General features: G+C 44.0%; 1 protein-coding gene across 1 annotated transcript in view; it reads right to left on the minus strand.

Moving 5' to 3' along the window:
• The window catches only part of ARHGAP31 (Rho GTPase activating protein 31), a 119,898-nt gene that overhangs the window by 15,731 nt on the left and 86,101 nt on the right, over window positions 1-18,066 (minus strand). The window contains exons 7-10 of the mRNA XM_043874409.1: window positions 17,705-17,903; window positions 13,176-13,300; window positions 3,329-3,391; window positions 245-820 (exon numbers count right to left, since the gene is read on the minus strand). Coding sequence (XP_043730344.1) covers window positions 245-820; window positions 3,329-3,391; window positions 13,176-13,300; window positions 17,705-17,903 — 963 coding nt within the window. The remainder of the gene's footprint in view (window positions 1-244; window positions 821-3,328; window positions 3,392-13,175; window positions 13,301-17,704; window positions 17,904-18,066) is intronic.

Below are 18,066 nucleotides of genomic sequence, written 5' to 3' on the forward strand. Positions count from 1 at the left end.
TCACAATTTAATATTCGTTAACATTATTCCCATTTTACAGATCAAGAAGCTGAGGCATGGAGTGGTTATGTAAACTTGTTGAAGACTGTACAGCAAAATGGCTGAGCCTGGACTTGTAACCAGGCAGTCTGGCTCCAGAGCCCATGGTCCTAACCACTTCACTACATTGTCTTGCAACAAGACAATGTTTAAGTCTGGTTTTTCCTCTCTTGCAATGGAAAGAGACCCTCTCCTCTCTTTTTACCTGTAGAAGTCTCAGCGCTCAGTGGCTTCTCCTCTTCGGGCCACTCTCCACTCTCTGAGCCCTGGAAAGAAAACTCTTCCAGGCTGGAAAGAGACTGTAGCTCCTTTGGGGGGGTTCTGCATGGGGTGCTGTTGGTGCTGATGACAGCTGACACGCGGAGTGGCACAGACACAGCGAAGGGCTTGGAAATGTTCAGGGCCTTGCGCTGGTGACGGGGAGAAGGCTCCATTTGGAAGAGGCTGCTGGTAAAGACAGATCTGCTGGGGCTGTCGTTTGAGGTGTAGAACATACCCAGCATCTTCGGGGCTGTTTGCTCGCTCTCGGGATCTTCGATGGGTCGGAACACCTTCAGCTGCTCAGGCGGGGCCCGGGCCTGAGCGCCCTGCAGCTGGCTTCGGTCTCCGCTCACATCAAAGCCGCCCTCCGCCCCTGCGGGCATCCCCTCCTGGCCCCATTCACCCTCCTGCTTGCTGAGGTCACAGGAGCTGCCAGTGCTAGTCGAGTGCATTTTCGCTGCTGGGATGAAAAATCCACCAGTGGTGACGGTTCGACTGAAATTTCCTTTGGTTTCTTTCCCTAGTGAAAAAGCAAACAAACCTGGTCAGCAGCCTGAGTACAGGCATCACTGCAGAGACTTCCAGGAAGGGCCGGCACACAATATTTGAATATTGGAAAGACTGAAAAGACACAGCATGCTAATAAGGGTATGTTGTTGTTGTTCAGTCACTAAGTCGTGTCCGACTCTTTTGTGACCCATGGACTGTAGCCCACCAGGCTCCTCTGTCAAAGGGATTTCCCAGGCGAGAATACTGCAGTGGGTTGCCATTTCCTTCCGCTGGGGATCTTCCTGACCCAGGGATGGAACCTGTGTCTCCTGCATTGGCAGGCAGATTCTTTACCACTGAGCCAGCAGGGAAGCTCATCAGTAAGGGTATAGCTATCCTAATAAAGACAGGTACATAACATTTAGTTGAGAAGAGGAAACATGTGCACAGAATTCTGTTATGATATCTTGATAGAATCTTCTTCTGTTGCATCACATGTATCATATTCAAACCTATGATTTTTCCAGTAGTCATATATGGATTAAGAGTTGGATCATAAAGAAGACTGAAAGTTGAAGAATAGATGCTTTCTAATTGTGTGCAGGAGAAGACTCTCTTAAGAGTCCCTTGGACTGCAAGGAGATTAAACTAGTCAATTCTAAAGGAAATCAACCCTGAATATTCACTAGAAGGACTGATGCTGAAGCTGAAGTTCCAATACTTTGGCCACCTGATGTGAAGAGTCGACTCACTGGAAAAGGACCCTGATGCTGGGAAAAGTGGAGGGCAGGAGGAGAAGGGGATGACAGAGGATGAGATGGTTGGATGGCATCAACAACTCAATGGACATGAATTTGAGCAAACTCTGGGACAGGGAAGGACAGGGAAGGATAATGGAGGGCAGGGAAGCCTGGAGTGCTGCAGTCCAAGGGGTCGAAAAGAGTCAGACACAACTGAGCAACTGAACAACAACACATGTATCTGAATTAAACCTTGCAGGTAGAGCAGTTTCCAAAAGAAAGATACTGCTGAAATGGCTAAATGGAACAGTCATCCACCAAGCATTAAATGTAGATCATGAAAAAATAAAAAGATGATGGGAGATGACAAAATGATGTTTGCTCAAAATGAAGGTGAAGACAAAAAGGCCAAAATAATAGAGTCTTATTTCATTTTAAAACTTTAAAACTTATTGTTTTAAGTTTTCTCTGGCAGATGGACCCAGACAGGGGTTGGATTTCCCAGCAAGGAAAGAGATGCTGTCTTCAGCTAGACCTTTCTGCCTTTTGCCAGGCTTCTTCCTGCTGATTCAGAGGCTCAGAAACTAGAAATGTAAATTAACTAAATGTTAGAAGTCACAGTTGTGAGGAGTGAGTTCCTGACTGACTTAGAAGTGAAGGCAAAGAAAAGTCTGTATGGGAAATAACGAAGCTGAGGCGACAACAACCGAATTGCCAGGGATCTGGAAAAGAATTCTCACAAAGTGCTACATCTTGGATAACACTGGATTTAAAATTCTTAAAAACACTCTGTGGGAGAAGTGTAATTATCTCCCTGAACACATGAGGAAATGAGAGGATAGATAACCTCCCCAACGCCCACGGAAGTGGTGACCTAGCTTTTGAAATATTAAAATTCTGCAAAACTAGGCAAGAACTGCCCCCAAGAGGTTTCAGAACCAAGCAAATTGATGAATATAAAGGTGAGAAAATGCTAAAAGGATCATGTCTGCTTAAGAAGACCTCATTGAATATTTTACAAGTTTAGAATTATTTTTTGAAAGTCGTTTCTAAAGATTTTTTGTTTTGTTTCAGGTTACCTCATTTATCAAAGAGCAAAATATCTTGTATTAAAGGGATTGGGAAGTTATGGTTTAAGTATGGGGGAGTTTAAGCAGCCTGCTGCTAGGGAAGCCCTGGGTCTCGCATGTAGCAATGCTTGCTAGCTACAAAACTGCTTGTTAGCTTGTTAGTTAACAAAAACAGAAGTGAAGGCAACAGCACGTCAGTCTTTTAAGGCTGAAGCTGTAAGAACCAACACGGTGAGGTGCTGCTTTGGTGATGGGTGTCAGCTGGCATGCAACTGTATGCGCATCTATTCCAATAAGCGAGGACCAGCTATGTGCCAGGCTGGTGCCATTGGTGTTTATTAATGAATGAAGGAATGAATCTCCCAAATCAAAATCCTGAATTGACAAGCACAATGAAGCCAATGCCTATGGAAACACCTAAATTCAAAACTCTTCTTTATGCCCCAAGAGGGAGCCACTTCTGTCTTAGTTTTCAGGTGCTGATCTATTATCTGCTTCAGGATTGAATGTAAAGAGGCTGTTGTCTCCAGCTACGGTTGGAGCAAGGCTGGAGAAAGGGGCTATGTGGGCGTCTGAAGTTCAGGGTCAGGGAGGAATCTGGGCCTGGGGGATTGCGTGTGAGCAAAACTGGAGATGAGCAGCTTCTGGGGTTGATGAAGCAAGTCCTGTGTGGGGGCAGCTCTCCTCCAGCTGTAATCCCCAGTTCCCAATCCAGCTGTGAGATCTTACCTTCCACAGGCACTGAGCACAGTGAGTCCATGCTTTTAGCTGGTCGGATGGTAGCCTTTTCCACTAAAGACAAAAGAAAAAAACATCCCTGATGAATGCACTTTCGGAGGAAGTGTTTAGAACAATAGGTCAGACTGTAAGTACAAAAGAGAAATTTCTTTGCGAAAATTTTTCAAGTATTTATAAATTTCCCCTTTGGAAAACATTCCCCATGCCACCTTAGATGTTCTCACTTTCTTTGGGGGACTGACCTTATAAAAATAGGGCAATTATAGATCAAAGGTTTATTAACATTTTACAGATAAAGGTAGATTACAATTTTGTCACAAAGCTTTGAGCCGATGAGGAGTCCTGAACCCAATTTTACTTTACAGAAAAGATTCAAAGATTCGTCCATGGGGCTCCAGGTAATGCCTCCTAGATGATGGGCCAGGCAGCAGGATTCTTGACTGTAGCCACATTGTTCAACAACCAGAAATTTAGTACAACAGGTGAGAGGGGTCAGGGAACTTTCCCCTCTGTCTCTCATGAGTCACCTTTTCTCTGTGAGTCACCCTTCTCCCACAAGCAGCTCTGCTCCTTGAGGTCCACAGTCTGGTTGCTCCCCTAAAGCTCTCACCCACCAACCTCACCCTGGAGCAGATCCCAACCAAACAAACTCTTTTTGAGCACCTGCTATGTGCCTGAAGGATTCTATGCATCTTTGTAAGTCACTTAAGCAGGTTTTCAGAAGAGTGTGAAATTTTATTAGTCCATTTATAGGCATAGGCATTTTCACAAAATCATCTCTTTTCAGGAAGACAAACTGGCTGGAAGGTAGTTCCCTCCAGGTCAAACTTGCTAGGATGGGAGAAAGGGCAATTTAGAAGCTGGCCAGGGCTTCTAAAGTAACTCTTTAGAAGTGGCTTTAAGGTAACTCTGGATCCAGACACATCTGACTTTGAATCCCGATTCTCCACTGTTGGGCTCAGATAAGCAGCTTACCTTTTAGAACTTTCATTTTTTTGGCATGAAAAGGAAGAAAAGTAGAGCTGTTATGAGGATGAAATGAGTAATGCATATAAAGTAGATTGTATTAATCTAGACTCAAGTAAATGCTGAAGAAGTCATTATTGTTTATTGTTGTTGTTGATGTTATTCAAGATAAACCAGGGTTCAGCAACAAAGGAGAACCCAGGAGATGGTTCTAAAAGAAGCACTCAGAGTTGCCCTAGCCCCAGTTGGATCCTAACTCACACTTGTTTAATCCCTCTATCAAAGTTCCTTTTTTCCTTCTTGATCCACATCCTGCTTCTTTTGAGAGGTTCTGAATTAACCCCTTAGCCTCCCAGGCTCGGAGCTTCTCTGCCTGGGGCCCACTGGGCTCTGGAAGGACTTAGCAATGGTGATGCCAAGACTGCCTTCCACCTCCTTCCTTTCAGAAGTAAGAAGAATTCTCATCCTTGGAAGATCAACTATTCCCACACGTTTACAAAATGACTTCTAAAACTGCCTGGCCATTGGGACTTCCCTGGTGGTCCAGTGGTTAAGAATTCACCATCAAATGTAGGAGACATGGGTTCAATCCCTGGTGGGGGAACTAAGATCCATATGCTGTGGGGCAACGAAGCCTGCTTGCTGCAACAAAAAACCTATATGCTACAACAACCAAGACTCGACGTAGCCAAATAAATAAATATTTAGAAACAAACAAAAAATCATGCCTGGCCAGCCTCCTTTCATTCGTGTATTCGTTTTTTCTTTTGGCTACACTATACAGTTTACACGGTAGCTTCTCTGGTAGCTCAGCTGGTAAAGAATCTGCCTGCGATGTGGGAGACCTGAGTTCAATCTCTGGGTTGGGAAGATCCCCTGGAGGAGGGCATGGCAACCCACTCTAGTATTCCTGTCTGGAGAATCCCATGGACAGAGCCTGGCGGGCTACAGTCCATGGGGTCTCAAAGAGTCAGACATGACTGAGTGATTAAGCACAGCACACATGCAGCTTGCGGGATCTCGGTTCCCTGACCAGCGACTGAGCCCCAGCCACGGCAGTGAAAGTGCTGAATCCGAACCACGAGACCCCCAGGAGATCTCCATTCATGGATTCGGAGACAAAATTTTCCCTGGTGACCATGAGTGTCAGAGAGGACGGACAACAGTTCTAGCTGCAGGGCCATCAGTGTTCAGCTTTCCCTTGGGACCCTCTGTCTGACCATGAAGCTCCCTGTGGCCCTGGTGGACACAGAAGTGAACAGTCTCCAGCAATTCCCTGGCTCCTTGTCTGGACAGTGACTAAGCACTCAGGGCTCTGTGGTCTATGACTATAGAGTTGTCCCTCAGTATTTGCAGGGGATTGGTTCCAGGACCCCCACAGGTACCATAATCCACTGGATGCTCAGGATCCTTATATAAATGGTGAACTACAATCAGCCTTGTCTACCCACACATCCCACATATGCAGATATGAAGGCCTAACTGTAGATATTTATTTATTCATTCAAAGACCTGAATTCCCCTGGGCTTTCAGGCAAGGGCTTTGTTTGTTTGTTTTGTTTACTTATTTCTTTTTGGCTGCACTAGGTCTTTATGGCAGTGTGCAGGCTTCTCACTGCATGGCTTCTCTTGTTGAAGAGCACAGGATATAAGCACATGGGCTTAGCTGCTCTGTGGCAAGTGGGATCTTCCCAAACCAGGGATTGAATCCATGCCCCTTTCATTGGCAGGTGGATTCTTAACCACTGGACCACCAGGAAAGTCTGGCTAACTGTATTTAGATTATTTTTTCTGCCTGGGACCTTGGCCTCATGGAAATGCACTCACCCATTTTCTTTGGGTCCTTGAGTCCCCTCTCTTAGATTATCTCTGTGGCTTTATTTCCCTGCTCAAAGGAGTTCACTTTAGAGAGTTCCCTGGAATCTTCCTGTTTGATAATATATTGACACAAATCCCAGTACACGTCTGTCTGGGAGACTCCAGACTTTATGTGTCTCCATTCAGTCAGTGCCCAAGTTTTTCGTACCTTTTCAGTCAGCTCAGTTCAGTTGCTCAGTTGTGTCCAACTCTTTTTGACCCCATGGACTGCACCATGCAAGGCTTCCCTGTCCATCACCAACTCCCAGAGCTTGCTTAAACTCATGTCCATCGAGTTGGTGATGCCATCCAACCATCTCATCCTCTGTCATCCCCTTCTCCTCCTGACTTGAATCTTTCCCAGCATCAGGGTCTTTTCCAGTGAGTCAGTTCTTCACATTAGGTAGCCAAAGTATTGGAGTTTCAGCTTCAGCATCAGTCGTTCCAATGAATATTCAGGACTGATTTCCTTTAGGATGGACTGGTTGGATCTCCTTGCAATCCAAGGGACTCTCAAAGAGTCATCTTTAACACCACAGTTCAAAAGCATCAATTCTTCAGTGCTCAGCTTTCTTTATAGTCCGGCTCTCACATCCATACATGACTACTGGAAAAACCATAGCTTTGACTAAACGGACCTTTGTTGGCAAAGTAATGTCTCTGCTTTTAAATATGCTGTCTAGGTTGGTCATAGCTTTTCTTCCAAGGAGCAACTGTCTTTTAATTTCATGGCTGCAGTTACTGTCTGCAGTGATTTTGGAGCCCAAGAAAATAAAGTCTGTCACTGTTTCCATTGTTTCCCCATCTATTTGCCATAAAGTGGTGGGACCAGATGCCATGATCTTCGTTTTTTGAATGTTGAGTTTTAAGCCAGCTTTTTCACTCTCCTCTTTCACTTTCATCAAGAGACTCTCTAGTTCCTCCTCAGTTTCTGCCATAGGGTGGTGTCATCTGCATATCTGAGGTTATTGCTATTTCTCCCGGCAATCTTGATTTCAGTTTGTGCTTCATTCAGCCCGGCATTTCGCATAATGTACTCTGCATATAAGTTAAATAAGTAGGGTGACAATATACAGACTTGACATACTCCTTTCCCAATTTGGAACCAGTCTGTTGTTCCATGTCCAGTTCTTACTGTTGCTTCTTGACCTGCATACAGATTTCTCAGGAGGCAGGTCAGGTGGTCTGGTATTTCCATCTCTTTAAGAATTTTCCACAGTATGTTGTGATCCACATTGTCAAAGGCTTTGGCATAGTCAATAAAGCAGAAGTACATGGAACTCTCTTGCTTTTTCTATGATCCAAAGCATGTGGGCAGTTTGATCTCTGGTTCCTCTGCCTTTTCTAAATCCAGCTTGTACATCTGGAAGTTCACCGTTCACATACTGTTGAAGCCTGGCTTGGAGAATTTTGTATATTACTTTGCTAGTGTGTGAGATGAGTGCAATTGTGTGGTAGTTTGAACGTTCTTTGGCACTGCCCTTCTTTGGGATTGGAATGAAAACTGACCTTTTCCAGTACTGTGGCCACTGCTGAGTTTTCCAAATTTGCTGGCATATTGAGTGCAGCACGTTCACAGCATCATCTTTTAGGATTTGAAATAGCTCAACTGGAATTCCATCACTTCTACTAGCTTTGTTCATAGTGATGCTTCCTAAGGCCTACTTGACTTCACATTCCAGGATGTCTGGCTCTAGGTAAGTGATTACACCATCATGGTTATTTGGGTCATGACGATCTTTTTGTATAGTTCTTCTGTGTAGTCTTGCCACCTCTTCTTAATATTTTCTGCTTCTGTAGGCCCATACCATTTATGTCCTTTATTGTGCCCATCTTTGCATGAAAATTTCCCTTGGAATCTCTAATTTTCTTGAAGAGATCTCTAGTCTTTTTCATTCTATTGTTTTCCTCTATTTCTTTGCATTGATCACTGAGGAAGGCTTTCTTATCTCTCCATGCTATTCTTTGGAACTCTGATTCAGATGAGTGTATCTTTCCTTTTCTCCTTTGCCTTTAGCTTCTCTTCTTTTCTCAGCTATTTGTAAGGCCTCATCAGACAACCATTTTGCCTTTTTGCATTTCTTTTCCTTGGGGATGGTCTTGATCCCTGCCTCCTGTATAATATCATGAACCTCTGTCCATAATTTTTCAGGCACTCTATCAGATATAATCCCTTGAATCTATTTGTCACTTCCACTGTATAAACGTAAGGGATTTGCTGTATGTAGGTCATACCTGAATGGTGTAGTGGTTTTCCCTACTTTCTTCAATTTAAGTCTGAATTTTACAGTAAGGAGTTCATGATCTGAGCCACAATCAGCTCCTGGTCTTTTCACTGACTGTATAGAACTTCTCCATCTTTGGGTGCAAAGAATATCATCAATCTGATTTTGGTGTTGACCATCTAGTGATGCCCCTGTGTAGAGTCTTCTCTTGTGTTGTTGGAAGAGGGTGTTTGCTATGACCAGTGCGTTCTCTTGGCAAAACTCTGTTAGACTTTTCCCTGCTTCATTTTGTGCTCCAAGGCCAAAGTTGCCTGTTACTCCAGGTATCTCTTGACTTCCTACTTTTGCATTCCAGTCCCCTCTGATGAAAAGGACATCTTTTTTGGGTGTTAGTTCTAGAAGGTCTTGTAGGTCTTCATAGAACTGTTCAACTTCAGCTTCTTCAGCATTACTGGTTGGGGCATAGACTTGGATTACTGTGATATTGAATGGTTTGCCTTGGAAACAAACAGAGATCATTCTGTTGTTTTTGAGGTTGCACCCAGGTACTGTATTTCGGGCTCTTCTGTTGACTATGAGGGCTACTCCATTTCTTCTAAGGGATTCTTGCCCACAGTAGTAGATATAATGATCATCTGAATTAAATTCACCCATTCCAGTCCATTTTAGTTCACTCTTGCCATCTCCTGTTTGACCACTTCTAATTTACCTTGGTTCATGGACCTAACATTCCAGGTTCCTATGCAGTATTTCTCTTTAGTATCTATTTCTGTTCCATTTTCTAAACATGGTTAAACATCCCTTCACCTGCACCCCCCCCACAAAAAACTCCAGTACTATAAACATGGTGAATGAACTTTTAAAATGTTCTTAATTATGAAACTTGAAAAAAAAGATTTAAAAAATTATTTAAATATGTTAATCCACTGATTTCCTTTTTTCACAAGTATATTTCAACAAATAATCAGGCTATTACAGGGTTATGAACAGCCCCTATCCACCGCCCACCCAGTTTTTAATTTTTAGGGTTTCAACAACACTCTTCTGGTGAAACATGGCCACTCAGGCAATAGTCAAGGTCACAGAGAGCTACTTATATTGACACTGATGGTTCTTTAATTTCACCTCTGCACCCCATCAAAAGCCAGCCAGTTTGACGAACTATTTCTGGCTAGCTTGTTCATGAGGTAGCAGTGGTTTTCAACTCTGGCTGCATATCAGAATCTCCTGGGGAGCTTGACAAAGTTACCAATACTCTGACTTTATCACAGTCCTCCTGATACAGAGCTGCTGTGGGTGTGAACCACATCCTGTGGGTGATTCTGAGGTGCAGCCGAGCTGAGAAGCCAGCCAGGGACATCCTGTACATTCTATGAATTTACCACTGTTTGATCCAGCACCTGGAGCTTCTTCCTTTTGAAAACCACATGGGGGTGGAACTCCTCCTAAGTCAAGATCAAAGCAAATCATTTATTCTATTTTTATTCAATTGTTTTGTTCTTTTAACTTTTTGGTACTTGGTGAACCTCTTACATTGTGGCACTAATTCTGTAACTGAAGTTCTCGCTGATGTGCTTCAGCAAATCTATTATTAGATCAGGAGTTTCTTGCCAGGTACACCCCTTAAATTCTCCTTTGAGAATCCTAACTTCTAACTTGTATCGGGCCTTCCATACCTATGGCGACCTGTCCTCTTCACCTGGCTATCTTGCCATTTTGTAAAAGACATTTTCCCCCATAAGATGGATATTACAGATGCCTATCCAGAATCCATTTCCCTTCCCCTTCTCACAGAGCCCTGTCCAGCTGGGTTTACCTCATTCCTCACCCAATGGGTGTAATGCCATTCCTCATGCCAGTGACTGGTTCAGGAATCCAGTCCTAAGCTGGTCAGCCATAAGGATCCTGGCCATAAGGATCGACCCATGTGACTAAGTGAAGGCTACTATTGTGGGGTGGGGGGTGGCGAGGGTGACAGACACTTAATGCGGAGGTTCTGGGAAAGAAGGGTCCCTGCACCAAGAAGCAAGCTACCAGAAATGATGTTCTTTCTCCTTCTGGTCATAATGATAGTCAAAGGTAAAACCTAGAACTATTAATACTATACCCACTTTGTTGCTGTCAAGGGAGCCATTGTGAGGATAAAGCTGACCCTCATAGGAGGGCATAGCTGAGGAAAACATGGAGAAATGGAAACACAGTCATTAGACTAAATGGTCCCTGAAGCTTTCCCTATATCTGGGTGTCCCAATAAGTTACCTCCTTGCATAAGCCAAGAGAGTTGGATTTCCCCTTCTTGCAGCTGAAACCAAGCTTCCCAGGTAGTGCAGTGGTAAAGAATCTACCTACCAATGCAGGAGACACAGATGTGGGTTCAATCCCTGGTTCGGGAAGACCCCCTGAAGTAGGAAATGGCAATTTGCTCCAGTATTCTTGCCTGGAAAATTCCATGGACAGACGAGCCTGGCGGGCTACAGTCCATGGGGTCACAAGGAGTCGGACACAACTGAGCACACACACACAGCCTAAACCACTATACACACTATACCTGGTGAAATCCCTCATTACTCCAATAGGACAATGTGATGACTTCTAACATCTATGCTTTATGATCCTTAGCATACAATTATAACCAGTGTTGAGGAAGGTTCTTAAACATATTCTCTAAATTTCCTCTACAGATATTAGTTTTTTTCCCCCAAAATCTTTGTTGTTAAGAATTTCAAACATTCAGAACCGTTGAAGACCTCTAAATCTACCATCTAGGTTCACATTTTGCCATGTTTGTTTCATCTATTTCTAATCAATTTATCTACCTACATACTTATATTTTGCAGAATCATTTAAAAGTGAGTTTCAGTATTTTGACACTTGATCTTTAAATACTTAACTTCAGCATATGTCTCTTAAGCACCAGCAAACTTTAAAAATTTACTATTTTTAATATCATCTAAAATCTAGCCTATTTGTCCTCAAAATTATCTTTTGTAGCCCTTTAAAAAATTTTTTTTAATTTATTTTTGGCTGCACTGGGTCTTCATTGCTGCTTGTGGATTTTCTCTAGTTTGGCAAGCAGGGGCCACTCTTCATTGCAGTGTGGAGGCCTCTCACTGTGTGGCTTCCCTGGTTGCCGAGCATGTGCTCCAAAGCGTGGGCTTTAGGAGTTGTGGCACACAGGCTTAGTTGCTCTGCAGCATGTGGGATCTTCCTGGACCAGGGATTGAACTCATGTTCCCTGCATCGGCAGGTGGATTCTTAACCACTGGACAACCCGGGAAGCCCTGTAGTGCTTTTTATTTTTTCAAACTAAGATTCACTCAAGGTTTGCTCATTGCATTTGTATGTTTACCTTTTACTACTTGTTTTCATAACTATTGCTCTCATTTTTAAAAAAATCATGCTTTCAGTCTATAACACTAAATGCCACTGTGGCAAATTTCTTTGGCCTTCCCTTTCTGATATAATATTCAGCTTGATTGATTATATTCCCCATTTTATAGTGGTTCCCTTGGTTCCCTCCTGCATCAGTTCTACTTACTACTGAGATAAAATTCCCACAGGGCAGCATCCTTATTTAAATGTCAGATCTTCCTTACAGTAAAGTTCATTAATAAATATAGAAAGAATGATGGAAATGGAAAATTACCATATGGTAAATACCACAGTTATAACTGTTATAGGCAAGAACCACTGAAGGATATTAAAACTCATGGATGAAAGTATGATGAGGAAAAGGATATTTGCATGGTCTGAAAGTATCTCCCACAAGACACTTATTAATTGCGAAGGAAAAAAATAGTAACTTCACAGAAACAAACCTTGTAGACAGCACTTTAACCAAGTGATCAAAGTTGACATCACCAACATTAAAACACTGACCTCTTGTGTGCTCTCTGAAATGATGCACTGTGACAGGCACAGAATTTGTAACCTCAATCTAACCATGAGAAAACATCAGACAATCCCAAACTGAGGTATATTCTACAAAATAAATGGCCAAAACTCTTCCAAAGTGTCAAAGTCAGAAAGACGGAGGAGCTGCCTAGGTTGGAAGATTAAGGAGGCATGACATCTAAATGCAATGTGGGTTCCTGGACTAGATCCTGGCCCCGTGGGGCCTGGACATTAGTAAGACAAAGGGCCAAATACAAATAACATCTGTAAATTATTTAATAGTATTACATTGATAGTAACATTATGGTTTTGATCACTGTATTACAGTTATTTAATACATTAGCTTTGGGGGAAGCTGCATGAAGGGCATATGGATTCTCTGTGTACTATTTTTGAAAACTTTTTGTAAATCCAAAGTTATTTTTTAAAAAGAAGGACTTCCAAGGTGGTCCAGTGGTTGGGAATCCACCTGTCAAGGCAGGGGACACGGGCTCCATCCCTGCTCTGGGAAGAGCCCACATGCCTCAGAGCACCGAGGCCCGCGCGCCACAACTACTGAGCTTGTGCTCCAAAGCCCACGTGCCGCGACTCCTGAAGCCCGGACACCTAGAACTAGAGCTCCGCAACAAGAGCAGCCACTGCAATGAAAAGCCAGCGCACCGCAGCGAAGAGCAGCACCTGCTCACTGCAACAGAGAAAAGCCCGTGGGGCAGAGAAGACCCAGTGCAGCCAAAATAAACAAAGAAACTTAATAAAAACCAAAGACGGCTCTTCAGTTAATTTATAAGTTTCTCTTCTAGGATTAGCGAGCCTGACCTAATCCAACCAAAGACTTAAGAAACAGAAACATATATATCTATATCTCTCTTATAAACATAAACGTTGTTGATTCTTACCTGAGAGCCTCTGTCCTCTCACAAATACACTCCCGTTTCTACTCAGCTTTGATTTGGAGTCTGATCCAGAACGTCCCAGGTTAAATATTGATTTCCACTTCTTGGATTTACTGGAGAGCTTTCTTCTAAAAGAGCCAAGCCACAGGGGGTAAGTTGGATAACTAGCCATTTCAATGGGACTCTGAACTATAGAAGGACTATCCCAAACACGTTCTTCGTTATGAATGACTCTGACATGGTAAGAAATTCTTCTAAAAAATCCAAGTTAAGCCTGACTCTCACCCTGTCCAAGGATGCCCTTGATGACCAAGCTAGGTTTTCATGAGTCGGAGTGAAGGACCACATTTTTCAGATGTGCTATTAAAAGCAGGAAAGTGAAAGTGGCTTAATTGTATTCAACTCTTAGTGACCCCACGGATTGTAGCCCACCAGGCTCCTCACTCCAGGGAATTCTCCAGGCCAGATACTGGAGTGGGTTGCCATTTCCTCCTCCAGGGGATCTTCCTGACCCAGGGACTGAACCCAGGTCTCCCACATTGAAGGCAGATTCTTTACCATCTGAGCCACGAGGGAAGCCCATTAAAAGCAGGGGTTGGGGGCAAACAGAGGCAGGGGTCGGTGGGAGACTCAGAGGTCACAAGCAACCACAGTTCTGGGAATTCTGGTAGAAATTCTGATGAGCACTTTCCTCCTGGGTTTTCAAAGATATCTATTTCTTACAGGAGTAAACACTAAAGACCAGAGACCTCAGTCCTTTTATGTTCCCTGCACTGCAGCCACACTTTTGGGACATACACAGGTGAGGAGAAGGTTAGAGAAGACTTCAGTGGGCTGGACAGGGGGTGGATGAGAAAGCAACTTGAAAGACAGCCTGGCCTGGGAGAGTTGCAGACTGCTGGGTGTGGTCAGTGGTCACTGCAGAGAAATGCAGAAGGTGGTCACCGTGTCTCTGGCTTTGTCTCTCATTTCCCTGATGAAGCAAGGATAGTTGAGTGCTAGACTTAAATTGAAGAAAATGGGGAAAACCACTAGACCATTCAGATATGACCTAAAGCAAATCCCTTACGATTATACATCAGGCACTCTGTCTATCAGATCTAGTCCCTTAAATCTATTTCTCACTTCCACTGTAAGGATTTGATTTAGGTCATAAGGGATTTGATTTAGGTCATAGCTGAACGGTCTAGTGGTTTTCCCCACTTTCTTCAATTTAAGTCTGAATCTGGCAATAAGACAGAATGCCTGAAGAATTATGGACAGAGGTTCGTGACATTGTTCGGAAGGCAGGGATGAAGACCATCCCCAAGAAAAAGAAATGCAAAAAGGCAAAATGATTGTCTGAGGAGGCCTTACAAATAGCTGTGAAAAGAAGAGAAGCAAAAGGCAAAGGAGAAAAGGAAAGATATACCCATTTGAATGCAGAGTTCCAAAGAATAGGAAGGAGAGATAAGAAAGCCCTCCTCAGTGATCAATGCAAAGAAATAGAGGAAAACAATAGGATGGGAAAGACTAGAGATCTCTTCAGGAAAATTAGAGACACCAAGGAAACATTTCATGCAAAGATGGGCACAATAAAGGACAGAAATGGTATGGACCTAACAGAAGTAGAAGATAGTAAGAAGAGATGGCAAGAACACACAGAAGAACTATACAAAAAAAGATCTTCATAACCCAGATAATCATGATGGTGTGATGCCTCACCTAGAGCCAGACATCCTGGAATGTGAAGTCAAGTGGGCCTTAGGAAGCATCACTATGAACAAAGCTAGTAGAAGTGATGGAATTCCAGTTGAGCTATTTCAAATCCTAAAAGATGATGCTGTAAAAGTGCTGCACTCAATATGCCAGCAAATTTGGAAAACTCAGCAGTGGCCACAGGACTGGAAAAGGTGAGTTTTCATTCCAATCCCAAAGAAAGGCAATGCCAAGGAATGCTCAAACTACCACACAATTGCACTCATCTCACACACTAGCAAAGTAATATATAAAATTCTCCAAGCCAGGCTTCAACAGTATGTGAACTGAGAACTTCCAGATGTTCAAGCTGGTTTTAGAAAAGGCAGAGGAACCAAAGATCAAATTGCCAACATCCGTTGGATCATCGAAAATGCAAGAGAGTTCCAGAAACATCTACTTCTGCTTTATTGACTATGCCAAAGCCTTTGACTGTGTGGATCACAACTGTGGAAAATTCTTCAAGAGATGGGAAAAACAGACCACCTGACCTACCTCCTGGGAAATCTGTACACAGGTCAGGAAGCAACAGCTAGAACCAAACATGGGACAACAGACTGGTTCCAAATCAGGAAAGGGGTATGTCAAGGCTGTATATTTTCACCCTGCTTACTTAACTTATATGCAGAGTACATCATGTTAAACGTTGGGCTGGATGAAGCACAAGCTGGAATCAAGATTGCTGGGAGAAATATCAATCACCTCAGATATGCAGATGACACCACCTTTATGGAAGAAAGCAAAGAACTAAAGAGCCTCTTGATGAAAGTGAACGAGGACAGTGAAAAAGTTGGCTTAAAATTCAACATCCAGAAAACTAAGATCATGGCATCTGGTCCCATCACTTTATGGCAAATAGACAGGGAAACAATGGAAACAGTGACAGACTTTATTTTCTTGGACTCCAAAATCACTGCATGATGGTGACTGCAGCCATGAAATTAAAAGATGCTTGCTCTTTGGGAGAAAAGTTATGACCAACCTAGACAGCATATTAAAAAGCTGTCTATATTAAAACATTAAAAGCAGAGGTATTACTTTGCCAACAAAAGTCCATCTAGTCAAAGCTATGGTTTTTCCAGTAGTCATGTATGGATGTGAAAGTTGGCCTATAAAGAAAGCTGAGCGCCAAAGAATTGATGCTTTTGAACTGTGGTGTTGGAGAAGACCCTTGAGAGTCCCTTGGACAGCAAGGAGATCCAACCAGTCCATCCTAAAGGAAATCAGTCCTGAATTTTCATTGGAAGGACTGATGCTGAAGCTGAAACTCCAATACTTTGGCCAACTGATGTGAAGAACTGACTCATTGGGAAAGACCCTGATGCTGGGAAACATTGAAGGTAGGAAGAGAAGGGAACGACAGAAGATGAGATGGTTGGATGGCATCACTGACTACTCAGTGGACATGAGTTTGAGTAAATTCTGGGTATTGGTGATGGACAGGGAGGCCTGGCGTGCTGCAGTCCATGGGGTCACAAAGGGTCAGACACGACTGAGCGATTGAACTGAACTGAACTCAGATGGGGCCCAGGGAACCTGGTGCCACCAGAGGTCACCACAGAGGCCTTGCCGGGCTCTGGCTGGCCTAGCCATTATATTTCATAAAGTCCTGGGATGAAACCCTGCAACCTGTAGGCTCCACAGAGGACCTCTTCTCCACAGGGTCTCATAGAACACATGCTTCTACCATCAGAGATAGACCTGCAGTACTTCGTGGTTTCTCTCGGATCTAGCCTAATGTTGACAACTTGGCCTTGGGGTAGATTTTACAGTATCGCCTATACCTTGAGGTATGGTGCACCCCAGGTGTGGTTGACAGCGCAGAGTAGGTATACTCGATTGTCCTTCAGAGGTATCCTTCTTCCTGATCCCTGGATGAAAGTCTCATCCTCCAGGGATTTGGGGGAGGGGCAGTGCCATCCGTGCCTTCCAGGAAATGGAGGATTTCCTGCTGAGATCCTGTCACCCTTCCCAGGCACCCAGCACACTCTCCCTCCCCAGAGGGAAACAGCCGTGCCATCATGTGGAGGACACTGGCAAGAGGTCTGAGGGGTCTGCTTTTACACCTCCTTTCATTGAGCAAACAGCAAAGACGATACTCTTCAAGGGAAAGATTGCCTTTCGGCTCCTCCACTTATTGTCTCCCTAGACTTTAGGACTCCTGCTTCCATAACTGAGGAATGTGTGGAGACCAGGGTTACAACAGAAGAAATGAAAAGGAGAAGTGAGGAAAGACATGAGTGAAAATCGTGTGTGTTTTGTTTTTGGAGGGAAGGGGCTCTGATAGGTAAAAAAGGAGGAAGAGTAGCCAGGATGCACGTCCTCAAGTGCTGTGTCCTCAGAGTTTTCAGTCCAGAGTGGTGCTTTGTCAACTTGTCCTCCGTCCACCTCCACGCCTTTTATGATGTGCCGTGAAGGTGAAGGGTGGGAGGAAGCAGCCAAATTTTTCCATTTAGCAACCTTCCTTTTGAAAACATCAAGGCTATTTTGTCTAAGCTAGGAAATAAGGGATTTTAGTTATGATTCTTGACACCTATGAGCCATATCCCCACCACAGTACTAGGGATCTCTGGTGGGAGATCAAGGTCTCAAAGGCTTTGGGGCAGTGAGGGAATGCACCAGTCGCTGGTGGATGTCGTGGCATCAGCTCCCATCTCTTCTGGAAGGCTTCCTTACCCCCCAAACTAGACCACAACCCCAGCCCATGCTGCCATTATAGCTCTGAGACTCTACCGCTTCCTCCTCTGTCCCCCGCCACCCAAACATCTCCCAGAATTTGAAAGGAGGCCACTTACTTGTTGTCTGGTAACTCAAGGACAGTGTGGAAGAGGGTGCCCATGGGGGGGACAATCTCAGGCAGGCTATTCTCTCTTCTTTCCTTCCTGGCAGGATGATTAGTAGCCAGGCTCCGGGCCTGAGCTTCCTCCAGACTCACCAACTTCATGGGCAGGGAGAGGGCGGGCAGGGTCAGGCTCTTCATAATCGGCCGGTTTTCTGTAAAGAGAAGAGAAGAGCTCGTAGACCTTCTGGGAGTGGACCTGTTCACCAGTTCCAGCCAGATGCCCGCAGCCACAGCTCGCCCATTCCTAACCTCCTAGCAGGGGCTTCTCTTGGGCATGGTGGAGTCCGTGGCAAAGACTACACATAGGAATGTGAT

The sequence above is a fragment of the Cervus elaphus genome, chromosome 19 (genome assembly GCF_910594005.1).
Source record: "Cervus elaphus chromosome 19, mCerEla1.1, whole genome shotgun sequence".
NCBI lineage: Eukaryota > Metazoa > Chordata > Mammalia > Artiodactyla > Cervidae > Cervus > Cervus elaphus.